Source organism: Antedon mediterranea, chromosome 2 (genome assembly GCF_964355755.1).
Source record: "Antedon mediterranea chromosome 2, ecAntMedi1.1, whole genome shotgun sequence".
Classification (NCBI taxonomy): domain Eukaryota; kingdom Metazoa; phylum Echinodermata; class Crinoidea; order Comatulida; family Antedonidae; genus Antedon; species Antedon mediterranea.
In genome coordinates this window covers 8,634,871-8,653,694 of record NC_092671.1, presented here as the reverse complement: position 1 = coordinate 8,653,694, position 18,824 = coordinate 8,634,871, and the positions used below count along the sequence as shown (strand labels likewise).

General features: G+C 28.6%; 1 protein-coding gene across 1 annotated transcript in view; it reads right to left on the bottom strand.

The window, feature by feature from the left end:
- The window catches only part of LOC140040274 (protein O-mannosyl-transferase TMTC3-like), an 88,405-nt gene that overhangs the window by 6,685 nt on the left and 62,896 nt on the right, over window positions 1-18,824 (bottom strand). Inside the window, exons 10-13 of the mRNA XM_072086074.1 lie at window positions 15,805-15,942; window positions 4,587-4,815; window positions 2,896-3,051; window positions 1,009-1,169 (exon numbers count right to left, since the gene is read on the bottom strand). Coding sequence (XP_071942175.1) covers window positions 1,009-1,169; window positions 2,896-3,051; window positions 4,587-4,815; window positions 15,805-15,942 — 684 coding nt within the window. The remainder of the gene's footprint in view (window positions 1-1,008; window positions 1,170-2,895; window positions 3,052-4,586; window positions 4,816-15,804; window positions 15,943-18,824) is intronic.

Below are 18,824 nucleotides of genomic sequence, written 5' to 3'. Positions count from 1 at the left end.
TTGATGTCTTTTAACAGAGGAAAGATAGGCATGTGTTAGAATAAGGTTTTTGCTTATTACTTGTGTGATTTCCATGAATTAAACGTGAGCAAACATTCTAAGCACTATGCAGGATATATTAGTACAATGCAACATAGTTAAAATGTAGATTTTATGAAAGTTTATTGACCTACTTAAAGAAGAAACATTTATGTACTTAAGGATTGTTGTGTCTATGTTTGTTTTGCTGTATACCCCATTTATATACAACACATTCAATATAGATCCCATCCATCTGATTGGCTGGAAGTTTTTAAAAGTTTTAAACATGTTGGAAAATAATTTATTCACATTTTTCCCTTTGCAGTTTTGTCAACTAGAGCCAAAACTCATTCAAGATATTTTATAAATGAACCTGTTTACAATTGTATCATAACATTTTCATTCCTGTGTCGCATATTTTTTACTACTTACTACAAACTCTACCAATGTTACATTTTTTACGCTACTTACTTTTTTGACTTACTTTTTCTTTAACATGGAGAGATAACTTATTTTATATATATTTATATAACTTAACTTATTTCTCCATGCTTATAATAAAAAAAATATTTCACATAAGCATAACTTTTGCAAATACCTTGTTTGATTATGCATTGCCCATTGAGCCTTTAAGATTTTCAAGCGTGTATTGAAGCATACATGGTACCTAATTTATACACTCAATGGGAGTATCTCGTAAAGTTTTTACACATCACATACGGTGTGTGGTGACTTTTCTCATATATAATTCAATAGATATGTACTAATCAATTCAAATACAGACAAAAATACATATCTTGCACATTATAATTCATGTACATATATTCATTAACCCTAAATATAGATAACTCATACATATTTATGAATAATCATACAAACTTATGAATATTTATGAAAACTTTTGCATTAACATTATGTGCAATTTAAAAGGACGTTATGTTTGATGGTATTACATGTGCCAATGACAAATTCAAAACCTGTTCCTACCTCCGTGTGGCCTCTGTTCGTAGGCCTGGATTTCTTGATTCTTGCATAGTGACTGCGGTATTGAACAAGGCCTGTATATGGTCAGGGTTCAACTCTAAAGCCTTATTAAAGTACTGAAAAGCTTCCCGTAACTCTCCTCTATCAAGGTATATTACTCCAAGCTGAAAAATAGAAAGCAAAAAGGTTATTTTTTAATAATTTGTTATTAAACAATTTTTTACACACTTATGCTACAGAAAATAACAATCAATCAAAAGAAAATTAAAACGAATTAAAAAGAAACTTAAAGCAATTTCTTTATTCAAACTAATTAATCTAAAGAAATAAATTTGAAAATAAATCAATAAAAAATGATTAAAGAATTTATAAAGAATGAGAGACAATATGAAATATTTTAATAGAATGTAGTGTTACTGCAATTAAACACTATCAATTTTATTTTTAAAAAAACGAACTTGAAAAACAAATCAATAAAAATATAATTGAAGATTGAGAGAAACTGTATCACTTTTTGAATTAGAACTACTTATGGTGTTACCACAAGCACTGTTTACCAATTAACAAATGCATAAAAAAGTTCACATAAAATATCAAACGTATATAGTTCACATTAACAGCAGATAAAAAGGCCCACGACTTTTAACCTGCACCACTTGTCTTTCACTACAAAATGATTCATCACAATCCAAAAAAAGTATCGATCACATTATGTTGTAAAAACAGAATACTGTATTTTCTCGGCAAGTCATTTTTTAACACATGAAACTATAAATGATTGGCATGTAACACTTAACTTAAATAGTTACGCATTTTCTCTTTACCACAGACATCAATAAGATTAATACAAAAATATAGATTTATTACATCTAAAATAATAGTTCTTCATCAGTTGTGTCAACTTCATTAAACCGAGTAATTGATGAGATGTATATAATATACGATAAATCACATCGTGGTAAAGAGAATTGATTTCGCAATGTGGGACATGTGATCAGGAGGTCGCAAGGATGGACATCACCTACTTAAAGAAAGAAGGATTTGAGGATGGAGAAACTTCAAATTGATTACATTTTTATCATTACTTGGACAGGAGATAACATTTAAATTTGAATGGTTTGTGTAATTACCATCATTCTAAATTTCAACATATTAAATGCATTTGTTGATAACTTAGACGAAGTTTTCTTACATCAATTAAAGCACATTTTTAAGAACCATAAAATAAAAAAGTTAAAGACAGTTTAAATATATTTTTGTTCTATAAGTAAAATATAGCATCATAGGTTCCAGGAAAATCTTTTTTTTTGTTCTTAAAATAAAAACTTTACCAGTAGCATCGCACTACTTTAGAAATTAACAGAACACTTGGTTAAACTAGAGAACAGAGAAATTGGTTCCTACACAAATGCTACATATATTTTGGTGGCTTTACCACAATTACAATTGTTTACGACCACCCCTGAAAATCAAGCTGACATTAATGTACTTTTTATTGTTTTCTAAAAGTTCCTAAAAATTATTCCACTCAATCTGGAAACATGACTTGCATAGAAATATAGCTAAAAATTCTACAAAGGAGTTTTAAATGTAGATAAATATGGTATAAAAATAGCATTTTGTATTCAAAGTATACAGACAGATTCACCTGGCAGCGGATTAAATGTGAAAACAATAATATAAATTCCAAGCCATAAAATGTTGATCTACGCACGACGTAAACGAGAAACTGTAACTCAAATAGCAATGTAATTTGTCACAGTAAGAACAGTGAATGAGGTCTATAGATTACAGATGACCATGTACGCAACATTATCAACATTATCAAGAAGATACTTGACGAGTAATTATAAACTACATGCGTGAAAGACAAGAGGGTCAAGAACCTACATTATAATGGATATCGGCGTTGTCTTGATCATGCTCAAGAGCTGTTCTGAAAGACTGTTCTGCCTCGAACGAACGATTTAATCGTAGGAGAACATCTCCTCGGTTAATGTGCGCTGTCGTTAGATCTGGCCGCATGGTTAACACTCTCTGAAAAAGCTAAAGAAAAAAAACTTAATTATCATTAAAAGTTCTAAGTAAATCAAAAAGTAGATTAAATATTCATAGATATAAAATCTACAAATAATATAATAATATTAATCGAACAATAATATTGCATCTACTATACTAAATATTATTTTCGGTCTCAATTGTGTTGCAGAAAAATAAGATACTTATTTCTCTTGGGACTAGACTTCTTTATTTGTTTTCCAATATAATATCTCATAATTTTATATAATCTATCTTATTCCCCAAGATATTACTGTTGAAATTGCACTGAAAAGTACAATTAACCCAAATGCCTTAAAAAAGTATGTTTTGATTTCAAGAAACCTATTTTTATTACAGAAATGCATTATTTTACAAATTAATTTTATTTTATTCATGCAATTTTAATGCATTGTATCTACCTTTAATTTTGTAAAATATAAACAATATTATTATTATTAATATATTATTCTTTCTACATTTTTAAAATTAAAAAATTCATTATAAATAGTTCTTTATCAAATGCTGTATTGTGGTTTAGTCTATATATTTGCAAAATACATTCAAAACAGAATCTATCACCATGGCAGTAATAATTATAGATGATTCCTTTTGATGTTACACCAGAAGTTAAATTCTATACAGTGAAATATTATAGCAGTATCTAGTAAAGCCATATCAAAAGCAGAACATTCAACAAAGTGAAAAATGATATGCCTACAGTCGTATAGCTTTCAATGTAGAAAAAAAAATTACAATTTTAAGATGTTGGCGCGATTTAATGCATTATTTTCTTTTCTTGTGAATCCACATCAAACAATTCTAGATTTGAATGGAGTGAAACAGCTCTCTTGAGAACGGACGCTTCTCATCAAACTATCCTTAAGAAAATTACCCATCTAGTTTTCTCCATACTGTTTCTTCATTATAAACTCTTTATAGTCGGTATTGCCTTTCATCTACGTCTCTACTCTGTATCAATACTAATAGTTTTGTTTTGTTTTCATCACAAAGTTAATTATTGTTTATAGCGTGCATTCTCGTAAACATCCCAAATGTCTGACTTTAAAAATGGAATGAATTTTTAGGATTTTACACCAAGGTTGCAAGGCCAACTGATTGAGTTTTGTTCATCAAACGTGGATACACAGCGGGTAACAGTGGATGTTTTTACTCAAGGTGTAGAATAAATAACTAGATAAAAATATGTAAAATTCTAAATACAGTAACACATCTAATAAGCGAACATCTTCTTCGGAAAACCCATAAAAAAAGCCCCTTAATAGGAGTGTCCCATGAATAGTGTTGGCCATATATTTACTCTTGTTTTGTTTGAGAGTTTCTCCATGATGGTGTCCCAAGGAAGAGGGGGGGGGGGGGGGGGGTTAGAGAATTATACTATTGTTACTGCAGTACATTGTTAGTTATCATTGTGGTATTTATAAATGTTGTGAAAATAAACAAAGCTAAATGTAGTGTAGTGTAATATGTAATAAGATAATTGTAATAATATATGAATTAAGTATCGCCAAAAGTAAACTCACTGTATCGGCCTCTTCTAATCTAGTGTTGTTATTTTTTATAAGGTTGGCTAGATTAATGTACGCATTCAAGTATGAGGGCGCTATTCTAGTAGTATACATCTTGCCTGGTACTACAGTTGGCATCAACGTGATGGCGTGACGATATGCTTCTTCAGCTTTCTCATAGTCTTGCATGTTCTTGTAGGCACGACCAACATTAATCCAGGCACCAGTGTCATCCGGTTGAACTCTGAAATATATGATATATAAAAAGTTCATATAGATTTGCATTTTGTTTTATTAATTCAGACTCATGCCAACTAAAGTATTAGCTACAAGTAATTTATAATATTTAGCTTATACGAGATGTTAAGAAGGCCACGGGTTATAATATTCAATACACAGTGTTTCTCTAATTTCTTCATATATGTAAAATAGTTACAGTTCATTGATTTCCCTGCCAAGAAGTAGCTAAAGTCGACACTAGCAAAACAACTAAGAGAAAGTAATAATGTCGTGGAACTAGGGCAAAGACAACCACTATCCCTATGAGGACAATTCAAATTGATCAGGCTAGGTCTGTTATCGAGTTTGATTGAAAACGAGGTTAATTGTGACAAACATTTTGTTTCACTGCCTTTGGGCTTCGTATAAAAAAAAACTAGGCATACAAAAGTCAAAATATATTTATTACATCGATGATAATTTTTCTACCATCCATAACAAAGTTACTTAATTGTACACTTTTACAATAATACCTGACAGCATGCTACATTATTCTGATGTATTCATGGCAACAGTTGCTAAGTAACAAATGCTTAAAGGTTTCCAAGGTTACTGGAAGCTGATATTATTCCCTTGACAAGAGTTATAAGATGTATTGTAATAATGAAAGGTTTCATTAGAAATTGAGTTACATTATAATGTAAAAGTACTCTGGATGTTGCCTTGAATATCAGAATAGTAGAATGAAAAATTCAATGTGTTTCAATTCTCTCATTTTTAAGTTTTCAGAATACATGGACAACCATGATTACTGTTGCCATGGTTTTGATAGATCTTTTTTTTATATTCTGTACTTCTTTTCATCTTGCATTATAAAATACACTTGTTAGGAAGAACGATAAATCAAGTTCGACAATTTAAAATTCTTGATAAGATAAATTACGGTAATATTGTTTACTGATCTATAGTAATTATCAATGGTTGATATCAGGAAGCCGAATGAGGTCTCCTTAATGTAGAACAAAACTCTTCCTTAGTTTAGGCTAAATTTCTTAAAAGTTAAATAATTGTTCATTAGAGTAATTTTGTAGCTCTGTATATTTTGTTGTCATTTTCTGTGTTACTAACTTTCTAATAATTTTGAGCAATTGTAATTATATGTCCAACATGAGTTTTTGAGAAATTAAATAAACTTATGAAATACATTCTGGGGAAAATCATTAAATGTTTACAAGTGCCAATTTAATTTTATACAAGAAATCATACATTCATATATCAAACTGAGATATTTCAGACTCATCAACAATCGCGTACACAATTGTCATCAATACGATTCATTGCAAAACTAAGATGTTCTGTCGTTTATTGTTCTAACAGCTGTTTCGTATCAATTCTTTTGAGTGTCAATTGTTGGATTAAACTCATCATTGCTTTTACCAATCAAGAATTTTTCTCAAAACAAGTTGAGAAATTCTGTATAATGTAAGCAAAATTTACCAATGGTTTTTTTTTTAAATCCTGAAATATAATCCAATATTTGAAAATCGTATTTTGGCAATTTTAGAATTTAAAGATAACAGTAAATTCACATTTTGATGATAGCAATTAAAACTTTAACAAAAATATGAATATGTTTCAGTACAAGAGTTAAGTTGTAAAATATACAGTGCCATGTAATGGTAATTTAACCTTTTAAAAATGTCTTTAGTATAAGTTTATAAAGTTATATTATGAGAAATGTGTGCTTTATCTTTATCACATTTTTCCATTTTTATATTTAAATTTTACAATTTAGGCAAAAATTACTTTAATTGAATTGAGTTATGCCACAACTGCTAATGGTAGGATGCCGTATCAAGAGTACAAATGACTGAACTTCATTTTACTATACATTTTTTCTATCCTTTACCATTAAATTCACAAATGTTTACATCATATTTAAATATGTATAAATATAGTATCTTATTTCAATGACAGCTGAAAATATAAAAAATATTTTTCTTTTAAATGGGAATATGGTTCAAAATATATCATAAAGCCATAAAAACAAAGGTGAGAAATCTTTAAAATCAGAAAAGATATGTATAAAAAAAACATTTATCCTGATGAATCCTTCTGGCAATATCCTGACGCCCGAGAACAGACAATGTCTTTATAAAGATCTCGCATGCTTTTAAATTCCGATCAGACATATAGACTTCAGGCTGACAAGATCGATTGATAATGATAGATAGGATAAAAGTTAACGATCAATGCGGACAGAGCTTACGCCAGTCTAAACAATACACTAAATGAAAACGTTGGTAACTTTATATAAAAAAAAGTTTATAATCGTTGAAACACTTTGATGTATTGTCTAGTTTTGAGCATCTCTTCAAATTCAATCTGTAACTTGCAATAAAATAACGGAATAATCGCTGACATTACATTTTCTTTTGAGACTGTCTCTGCATTTGGGTTGGCATCTTTTATAAATGATTACTTTAATATCAGCATCGTTATTTCTTCTTTCTAATATTCTTGTTTTTCAGCCTGGTTCTGAGGTTTAATGAGTATGGTACGTTTGAACTAACTATGACCCCTTGAACCCAAACTTTGCCGATACAGATAAAATGCTGCCATCTATAAATAAAAATGCCAGTGACATCGCTTTGCGGAAAATGAAACAAAGATCTTTTTTCTGCGGCAAATTATAATATAAATAACCTCAATAAAATTATTAATTTATCTTTATGTTTTCTGCAACGAGTCAAATGCCTGGCCTACTAATAGCTTGTTTATGTTTAAAAATGCTTTCGTTTTATACTTTCTAATATTTAATCACCTCTCATTTTTCTGAATATGCATTGATTAAAATTAATGCAGATAAGTTACTGCCTTATACTGCAGTAGAATAATGTGTGCTTAACTGCAATATTTTGTTTCGGATACAACCATGTGAAATACACAAAAGAGTGTGAATAACTCTAATGTAGATTGTTGTGGAAATGTCCAGGTTAATTGTGAACGAAAATGTTTTGTTTCAATTCAAAGTAAAAGTGACATTTTTTCTTTTCCTGTTAAAAAAATAGAAAAGGTGACATAAAAAAACCTGTTCTCAAGTAATTAACATTTGTATTGAATTCAATATGAAAACTGTGATATCATGCCTAGAAGACATTTTTTTCTCTTGTGACTGAAGTTCCATTGTTAAATTTAAATTTACTCCAGGGCAGAGATAATTATCAAATGGCATCTAAATACAAATAATTATGATAAAGTACAAACTTGGATAATTTAACTAATTACATTGTTCAATAAAGCGCTTTTAAGTAGAAGTAATTGGACCTAGGGTCTTCTGTTTCTGTGTGTACTTTCCAGGGAAACAACTATGAGATGTTAAAGTTCCTCAGGTTACAGATTATTTTTCCTTTGGAACTAATTTATAAAACAATTTTAAGAAACCAATCATGGAAGAAATACTGGTACACATGGATGATATTAAATTGCAATATCAACCTAAATTACAGTAAATGAATTATATCAAGAATTTGTGTTTTGAGACCATAATATATATTTTTAACATCAATTAACCTAAGAATTGAAAGTAATTATTAAAAAGAAAATTAAACAACATAGTTTTTTACGATAATAATAATATATATATAAAAAAAAAAGATTTTACAGTATTTTTTAAATGTTTTTTTTTTAAATTAAAAATAAATCTTAAATTAATTTTGAAAGGAAATAAATGATGAAGTTTACAAACCACTTTCACAACAGACAAATATTATAAAAATGAATACTTCAAAAATAGTTTTAAGACATCAATTATATTTAAACTAAAATGAAAGATACGATAATTCTATAAAAATCAATTCTACTGATAGTTTAATATATCTAAATCTTCAAATGAATAAAAAAATTAATCAGACTAGATCAAAATTACTATATATATATTCAAAGAAAAATTGAATAGTAGTATTTATGATATTGGTTGTCAATCTACATATAATTGATGGACAAAACTCCAAAAATAAGCGTCTCTATTGACAGTGAATCGGCCATTAAAGTCAGTGTATAACAGACAAATTGTTATTAATGTACTTTTGAATATGTAATAGTTTGATGTATACTTGAGTTGCATTAGTCTTGTCATTTTTAACATTTCAAGTATAAAGATTAATCGTCCTTAAAAGTGAGTTGTTTTTTCTGTGCCCTCCTTAATGTTTTGACGTCGATATTACAGACTGTCAAATCAAGATGAGTGTAGCATTTTTCTATGGATTGGAAATCAATCCAGAAATTATTTTTTCTTTATTATGTATTTTACTTTACGAATGTTGAGCAAAAAGCATTAGAAATTAATATTTTGCACTTGCAGTGCATTGAGCCTAAAGCATCAATGTGCTGTATATTTTGAATTTCAAATGTATTGTTTCTTTTAACTAAATATATTTTCAATACAAATGTAGGTCTACTGATTTCCAAAATGAATTGGTACTGTATCTACAACATTAAAAATAATAACAATATCAAATTAAAATTAAAAACTATTTACTATTGTGAGGTATAAGTATAATCAAATTGGTTATACTAAAGTAAAGATTTGATCGTTACGAGCAGCATATTATGAAGATTTTTTGTTGACCTAAATTGATAAAATAATTAGTAATATAAAAATATGATGAGATCAAGTTGTTATTTGAAAATACTGCAATAATACATTTTTCCAGAGGAATTAATTAATTCAACTTAATTTAAAATGTTCATTTGTGCTAGAAGGCACACATCACTCCTTGTATAAATATAAAAGCTCTGGATATATAAAGGTCAATTAAAAATATACAAAAACAAAAATACAGTAGGCCTATGGTTCTCCTATTGTTATCAAATTAGATATAAAATATATATATATAGTTAAAATAACAATGTATAATTTATAAAAAAAAAGGTGATGTTCAGTAAAAGGAAATGGGTTGGGTGATTAATTTACCTTTTGCTTTCTTCGAAGGGCACGATGGAAAGGGAGTGTAAAAAACCTTTTGACTACTGTAAACAATTAAACCTCTATTATTTATATCTACATTTTTTAGTGATGTAAAACCTAAAAAGTCTAATGACATGAATATTTCATTTTGCTGCTGAAAATGATCAATCTGTAGAAATTTTAATTACAAATGTAATCATCTGTACCAAATTAATACAAACGGGAAAAAATTTATTGAAAACAATCACATGATATAAACAAACATACAAAATTAAAAATAAACCTGTGTTGTCATTGATGCCATGACAACATAAGAAATTCAATGTTGTAATTGATAAAAAGTTGTTTGTTGAATTTCGCTAAACCAGTCATATATTTTAATTCTTTTTGTAAGCATACAGTCCGCTTGTACAAGCTTTCTTAATGGAATGTGGAATCTCACGAGACTTTGAGTTAAATCTGCGAGGCTCACGATTCTACCTTTAAAGATTTGAGTACCATTAGCATCCACACAATAGTTATAGTATGAATAAACAACCGCATTAGGAGAAAAAAGATTTTAAAAAAAGAATCACGCCGACATACATCAAGTTTTCATGAAAAGTGTTTTTGTAAATTAACGATGCAAGTAAATGAGAGTTCCAGAGGGTACATGAAAAGACGTTTGCGAGGTTAACGGTTCGACATGTTTCTTGAAGGAGTGCTGGGAGTATAATACCTTATAAAGAAAAAGAGTAATTTGGCAAAATGTCAGGGTTGTGATGTAATCTCGAGTATATATCAGATGACAATTCCTAAGCCCTACATATACACAGTAAATTATAAATCTTTTAGAATTTTATAGTTGTTTTCCAAAGACTTAGAGTCTGCAAGAATAAATATTACGAGATTTTAAAGCTTAAGCTAGCCATTTTAAAAACTTACCTAGTATAAATATATCAAAACAACTGATAATAAAAGTCAACTGAATGCAAAATCATTTTTATGAAATATTTTTCATTTATTTTAAACGCTGTAAAAATGTATGAAGATAAAAACAAGATTATTGACTTTTAAGAAAAAAATAATTGCTGGGAAGGAAATTTTTTTTTGAAAAGTATATAGACCAATATTTGACTGCAGAAAGTTGTAGGAGGTGCTACAAATATCTGTGTAACTTTTGAGCCAATAGTCGCTGTGCCAGTGTGCGGGGAATGGCATGCACTTCACAGTCTTCATGAAAGAGTGGATAATCTTTTGCTTTCAATATCGTTTCTGAATGATAATGCATAGGTTGCCCTAGCAATTTGATCTAGTGTATGTTGTGGTGTGGTGTTCTCGCAAGGTGTAAACTATTTATAACCTAAATAAGGAAAAACGTGCCATAAAATTACATGCATTGCCAAGTATTGACTGCTGAATATTGGGTGTCCAATTCATTCAAGTCAATGGGGCATATTATAATCTTTACCCAATGTGAGAAGCATACTAGAAATACATGTGATTGATGGATGTATAGTGATATAAAGGTGTTAGATTTACGTACACCTGAACAATAAAATGCAAATTAGCTTCAAACATATAGCCATTGTATATATCATTCATAGTCACACATTATCTTCAGTAGTGCTGACAACAGTAGCTCTGTGCTATGGTTCCAGGAGTAATATGGATACATTGGTGAGAGTATTTCATATTTGGGGGAAGGGTTACACATTTAGCAATTTTTAACCAATTTTGAAAATGGTTGTGTACTTTATTTCAACATCTTATAAATTCATTCAATGTGACAAGCACAATTGATGGATGGCTGTCAGGGATATCAAGGTGATTTTGTTATGCATATTATTCCCTATTCTACATATTATATACCGCTAGCTATAAAATCTTAATGATGCGAGGTTTGAATGCTATCTTATTAATCAAGTTCCAGGCTAGCTAATTTCAAATCACTTTTATGGTTCTTAAGGTAAAATTTGACCAATTTAACGGACAAAAAAGAATTTCATGAAGAACACTACTGTAAAAACTCAATTAATAGGTTAAAAAATTACAGATAAATTCATTCACATTCATCATCATCAGTTCCATCAATTGGGAGAACAGAGATTAAAAAGCAGCAGAGCGAAACAAGTGTTTGTACGTATGCTCACAAACCAATCAACAACATGATAGTACCATTTCACCAAAATTCAGAAATAGGATGCTCACGTAAAGAGATGTGAAGGTATCACAAAGTTTAATTGATTAACTGTCTTAAACAAATGATTAAAGATTACACTTTTAAAGCGAAAACTAGTGCAATATTCTAAGGTTTACTGGCAATAGATAATGGTGATATACAATTACAAACAGGCAAATTAAACTAAATTACAGAACTACAACCAATTATATTTATCTGATAAATATAATTTTCTGTACAAGTTAATCATAGTATAATGCTACTTTAAGAGCAGCGCTAAAAAGCACTGGAAAATTGCCACACACTGAAGGATGGAAAAGAAAGTAAAGGATTAAATAATAAAATAAATAAATAAATAATGCAAAAGGAAGTAAATGAAGGAAGATGTAGTAAAGATAGAAGGAGTTAAGTAAGTAAAAGATAATAAAGTAAGGGTGGAAAAGGAAAAGATAGAAAAGAAAAAAAGTAACAAATGGAAAATGAAGTAAAATAAGGAAAGATATAAAGGGAAGTAAAAGATGGAAAATATAGTAAAATGCAAAAGGAAATAAAAGATGAAAAGACAAAGAAGGAAATCAACACCAAACTAAAGTCTTGATTAGCTCAATACTGTATGAATTTTGTTTTTAAAAGAACTATATAATAATAATACATATTATATGAAAAATATTTCTGACATTTTTTTTCTACAATCGTAGACACAGAAAATCTTGATATGACTTTCAAATTGCATTAAGAGTGCACATTACATAGATTTCCATATGTATTTGGAAAGATAGACATTTTCTACAGGCTTTTCAAGTACATTTTGAACCTTAAGCAAATAGTTCAAGATGCTATTACAGTCCACAGATATACACAATTCCCTCAAGAAAGCTAAACATGATACATGATGACCAACATCACAGCCATTTGAAATTGAGTCTATACACATAGTTTCTGTCATTAACAGTAAAGTTTTAGGACATACAATGTTGAACAATGAAAAATGAAGATTACAGACTACTAAATGATAGAGATTGTTCTTAATGAATTCAAACAATGAGCAACTGTCAAGGATTTCAATGCACATGCATGATACGCTAACCGAGAACGTGAATGCAAATATGCAATGAATAGTGCTTTCCTGTAATTAATGTATTTTTCATTAAGAAACTCCAAATATGGATAATTTTCTATTGTAATCCTCACAAATCCAGGTAAAATTCAAACAACAACATTTGGGCAAAGTAAAAACAGGAAATTCAGAATAACGATTTTCTATTAAATAAAAAAAAATGTTAGAGATAATAGTATTTATATCAAATCCAGATTAAATAAAAACTATATTTGGATGAGTTATACTCCTGCATCTGGAGGTACTATAACAAATAATAAATTGCTATAAAAATTAAAAACACTTAATAGAGATAACAATTTGTTAACTGTGATATTTGAATAAAATTGAAACAACATTTGGGCATGGTAAAACACCTGCATCTCAGAGTAATAAAATAATAATAATAATAATTTACTTTCAAAATGCTAAATAGAGATTGTAAATTGTGTTCTTTAAAAATATCTGCATAAAATTCAAACAACATTCAGGCAAGGTAAAACATCTGCATCTTGAGAAGATTGAAAGAATGGTTTTCTATCAAAATGATGACATTAAGGAAAATTATATAATAATGAAAGAAGATTAAGACTTCAAAGCAGTTATCAATGGTCAAGGGCAAATAGATAATGTAAAAGGTATTTACAATATTAAAATATGAAATCATAATATAATCTTAATAGTAATGAAACAAAGTAAGGTCTATGAGATGTCATGGAGTTTCATGGGTGGGGCCAGACAGTAAAAAATGACAATTACCCACTGTTAATGATTGTTGTTAAATAAACAATCTGGAGATAAGAGAACTGTTCTTTTATTTAGAAAGGATTCTCTTATGCAGGCCTATCATTTTGTACAGTGCATAATACAAATAAATATATAGAAAAATTTCACTAATCCATTAAAAGGGACATTATTTTTTTAATGAAGAGTCGAGGTGAAATGTTAAAATTATATTCCTCATAAAATCTTACAAGTTTCACCTGAAAAAGATGACCTGTTTATCAGAGTAGAAAGGTAATGATTACCAATGTTTCAAGTTAAATGCACTTCTTTAAGTAAAGGATAACATTTGAATTTTACAGATATAAATGTAAAACCAACTGTTTTCTGTCATCACAATGGACATTCATTTTCCAAAGACTTTGGCAAAAGTTGATAAATCACAGATTTATAAATTATTTTAATGTAAATTTTTATAATAAAATGATTATAATTACATTTTCTGAAAATATCAATAAACAATTTAGCAGCTTTAGAAAGTGTGAAAAAGGGTAAATTTATTGCATTTTTAGTGAATAGTATGATTAACAGAAGTCAAAGACATTCTTACAATCTGATATTTTACAAATAGTGACAGTTTAATTATTGATCTTATAAAAGATATGAATGTAACAAAGTTATTGAAAAACATGCTCAAGGTCAAGATATAAATGTGGTAACAACTGTAAGATTTATATTTACATATATTGAAAGATCAGGTTCTCTTGGGATAAAAGCTGTCCATCTAGTCATTAGAATCTTCTAGATTTCATCGTAAAAAAATGTATCTCAGGTGTTTTGAAAGGAAAGTTATGTTTCACTGAGAAAAATAGGCATCTTAGTATAATCCTATGCGTTTGTTAATTTTTGGACTATAGTACATCAAGTTTGTTGGTTCTTAAAGGAAAAAAATCTGATAAAAGCCAACATTACTGGGGATGTCAAAGGGAGAGAGAGAGAACAGAAGAGAACATGAGACATTCCTCACAGCAGAGGAGTGAAAATAGCTGACAATACTATTGATAACACTGGTTGTAGATATTGTGTCAGTCATGTCAAACTTAACTTATGATACCTTGTATGGCATACTATCCAATCAAATAGTGTATTATATCTCCTGCTTTCACAACCACTCTTTTACTTTATTTTCTGAAACTGAAATGTTAAACTGGCAGAAATAGAAAATATAAGTTGTTTTGATAGGCTATTGAAAACTTTTTTATTTTTTTTTATTACTATCTATTAATTTTATGTTTTTCCTGCAACAAATACTTTGATAAATGTCATTTTAGTACCTTTCTACAGTATAGAGATGAACTGTAGCTCATAAAACAGTTACAAAAAGATGTGCAAGCTTTATTAGAGATAACGCTGAGTTATGCAGATGTTTTTACTATTGTAAAAGTACTTCTGGTTTGGTTTAATACCATCTTGACAGAAATAGTATTCTACAATTTACATTAAATGTATCAGAATTATTTTTAGATTAATGCTTTCATAAAAGAAATACAAGATTTTTTTACGTAATCATTAATTGCTTTTATGAAATGAGCTGAAAATGAAATGGGTTTTATTTCACTGAAAGTTTCTTTTCAGCAACTTTGTACCTATTATTACAATATTGCGCAAAAAAACTCCAGAGTAATTTCAGTGTCAGGCAATTTTTTATTGTATTACATTATTAATTGTCCTTATTAGGTAAGCAGACAATGATCATCTTAAAGGGTACATGGCAGAAAGAAGGAGAAATTAATAGTGTAACATTACTATAGAAAGGGGAAAGATTTTGCCTCAACACAGGTATTGCTTGCCCATGACCGCAAAAGTTGGAGATGAAGCATTCTATGATGCAGAGTATCTACAACCATTCCTTTGGACAAATGCACAAAACAATACAAAGAAAAAACCTGACAAATTGTAAAATAACCTACACTGACAGGGATTAAAGATGGAATTAAACTCCAAAGTCTATCAATGCATATCTGAATTATCTATCTAGAATTTGGAAATATTGTTAAATGGTTACCTGGAAGCCTGAAGGAAGTACTGCAAAGCCTCCTCATGGCGCTCTTCACTTTCCAATGCATGGCCAACATTGTTCCATAACTTTGCGTTCTGTGTGTTTACTTTAATACCAGATTCAAATAACGTATACTCTGATTTCCTGCAGAAAAAGAATAATTACAATAATTATTTTAGTTTATTGAAGTAAATCTATTAGTAGTTGTGCATGGTTTCTTTGGTTTATCTTAATATTCTTAGACTACAACACTCATACCACATGGACATTATAAAAATAATAAAAACAAAATTAATGAAATATGTTATTAGGAAATTACAATTTTTTTTCGGTAATAATGATATTAGCACTGTATAAACTAGAAATTAATTTTGTTGTGTTATGTCAAGTTGAACTAACCAATTCATTGTTTAAAGACAAGCGCTGATTCACCACAATAGATCTAAGCAATGATTGAAACATACAGATATATATCATCACCATGAATATCTTTCCTCGATGATAGAATGTATTTGATCAAATTTTGACATTTACGTTCTGTGCGATCGAAGCATTTTTCCATAAAACGTTCAGTTTAAATTTAAAACTGTTTGTGAAAATTCTAGGAGTTTGTATTATTCAAAAGAAAAGAAATTAGTTTTGATGTATATTACGACATTGATAAAAGATCTCATTAAAAAAAGGCGTCAGAAACATTAGATCATTAATATTGCAAAATGAGATATTCTAAAAAGTCATCAGTATCATTATTCAATAATTACCATTGATTTTAAATGATGACATGACAAATGTTTATCTTAAATTGAAGAGTTTAATTTGACACTCCTGAAATTATTAGCAATTTACTTTTTTTTTGGATATGTGTCATTTATTTATCATCAAATTTTATATACTGTGTTGTTAAATATATATATAAACCAGTGGCACTAAATAATAATAATGCTGAAATAATAGAGAAATGAGAAAATGTGAGAAAGTGGAAAAAGCTGGTTCAATTTTATACCCAAGCTCAACTGCTAGACATCCTATCATTTAGACTATATCTGTGTTTCAATTAAGCTGACAACACAATTATAAAAATATAATCATAAATGTTTTTATACAATGATGCAATTTCTGCAAACCTTTAATTGTTTTTGCTATGCAGGTAACAATAAAAATAGATATGGTGATGTGAAGAATTTACAAAAAGGCACAGGTGTTAACGGAGTGACAAAAAATTGATTAGTTGATAATGTTATTTATATTTTAAAAAAAAAGAAAAATATTAAAACTTAGTTAGTCTAGACATGTTCTAACAAAATCAAATAAATGACCTCTCTTCCCGAAAAGGTGAGAAGGAGAGAATAACAAAATCAGCTAATTCTTTCAATGATAGAAGATAGAAGAGTATGAATCCTAGGTTCTGCCGCCCGCAGTATATACTAATCCCGCTAATTGTAGAAATGGCAAGTAATATATCACTGTAAAGTGTAGCTTTTCATCGGTATAAAAACACCTGTCGACAGGTTTACCAGTGGGTGATTTATTCATATAGGTAAATGTAAAGAAATGTTTATTTAAATTTGATCACTATGACGACTTAATGAATATCTGTAGGATTCTGTGTTGTAAATGCTAAAAAAAATCACAAATACTGTACTTGTGTATGGATATTCAGTTTTGTGATCTTAAATTTTAGAAACAAAGTATGAAATAAAATAAAAATAAAATAGTATGTTTATATACAAACAGAAATTGAAAATTCCTTCACTGACAATTCTCTAAGAAATGGAAATTAAAACTTAAGCCTAAGCAATTTGAATAATTAATTATAATTATTACAATATATTCTTTTTGTTTATATTGTGACATATTGCTATTGTACAATTATAATTATTATTGCTAAAGTATACTGTATTCTCATTTCTATTTCTACACAATAAATAAAAATAATTTAACTTCAAATTTTTTAAATTTTCAAAAACAATGTATGGAAGTCTTCCTGTCTTTTATACTTGTGATATGTGCCATAATGTGGAGTGGAGGAGTTATCAAAACCAAAAGTATATATAGGATTTACTATCGTGTTAAAATTGATTTTGGTACAATTATGAGATAGTTTGGTCAACAGCCAAAAGCATTAATAACCTTGAAAGCACGTTTTATTTTTTATTATGTTATATTGGGTGAAAATAACAACAATCTTAAAAATGAATATCTGCATTTTAAAGTATCAGGAATATCTTGCTTTCTAATTCTTCAATTCGTATAACAGTAGATTTATTCAAATACCTTGCCTCATGCAATATAAAAATATTTTTATACCTCCCTGCCTCATGTGATTAATATGAACCAAACTTAATCTAGATATTTAGCAAAACAAATTAACAAATCAGTAGGTTATTATAAAATGAGAGTTTAACTTTATCAAATTTACCAGCTTACAAATGGCACAAATTGAGAAGACAAATTTGTTGCTTAAATTGAGTTTAAATTGGCAATCTATTTTGGAAAACTATGTTTCAAATAAATTAATACAAGAGTAAATGAAGTTTAAATTATCTGTAATTATGTCAAGAGAAACATTTTATGAAACTGAAATTGAACTGTTTTTTAAACATAGTACAAGCTATATAAGTTTTAACTATGAAAGTTTCTTCAAACAAAATGCTTTGAGAAAAATTAACAAAACCAGATAATATCAATACTTTTAAATAATCTTTGTAAATGACCAATGTGCACTAATATAAATCAGTAATAATTAATTGAATCAGCTGCTGAATCTTTACTGTAATGTGAAAATATACATATAATTTGCTTCTCCAAAAATATTCTCCACAATTTTTTCCTCTTTCATGTTAAAGAGTTGGGAGCTCAGAGCTGCAGAGGAATCGTTTTACCTTACTTACAAAATCATCTTTTATTTTCTATAGAAAAATTGAGAATTGTTGATGTGTTACTACAGAAGTCTAGAAAATGTTTAAGAATGGCTTTGCTAGATAAAATGCCAACGACATGAACAGGTGAAAAAATGATCGATAGTA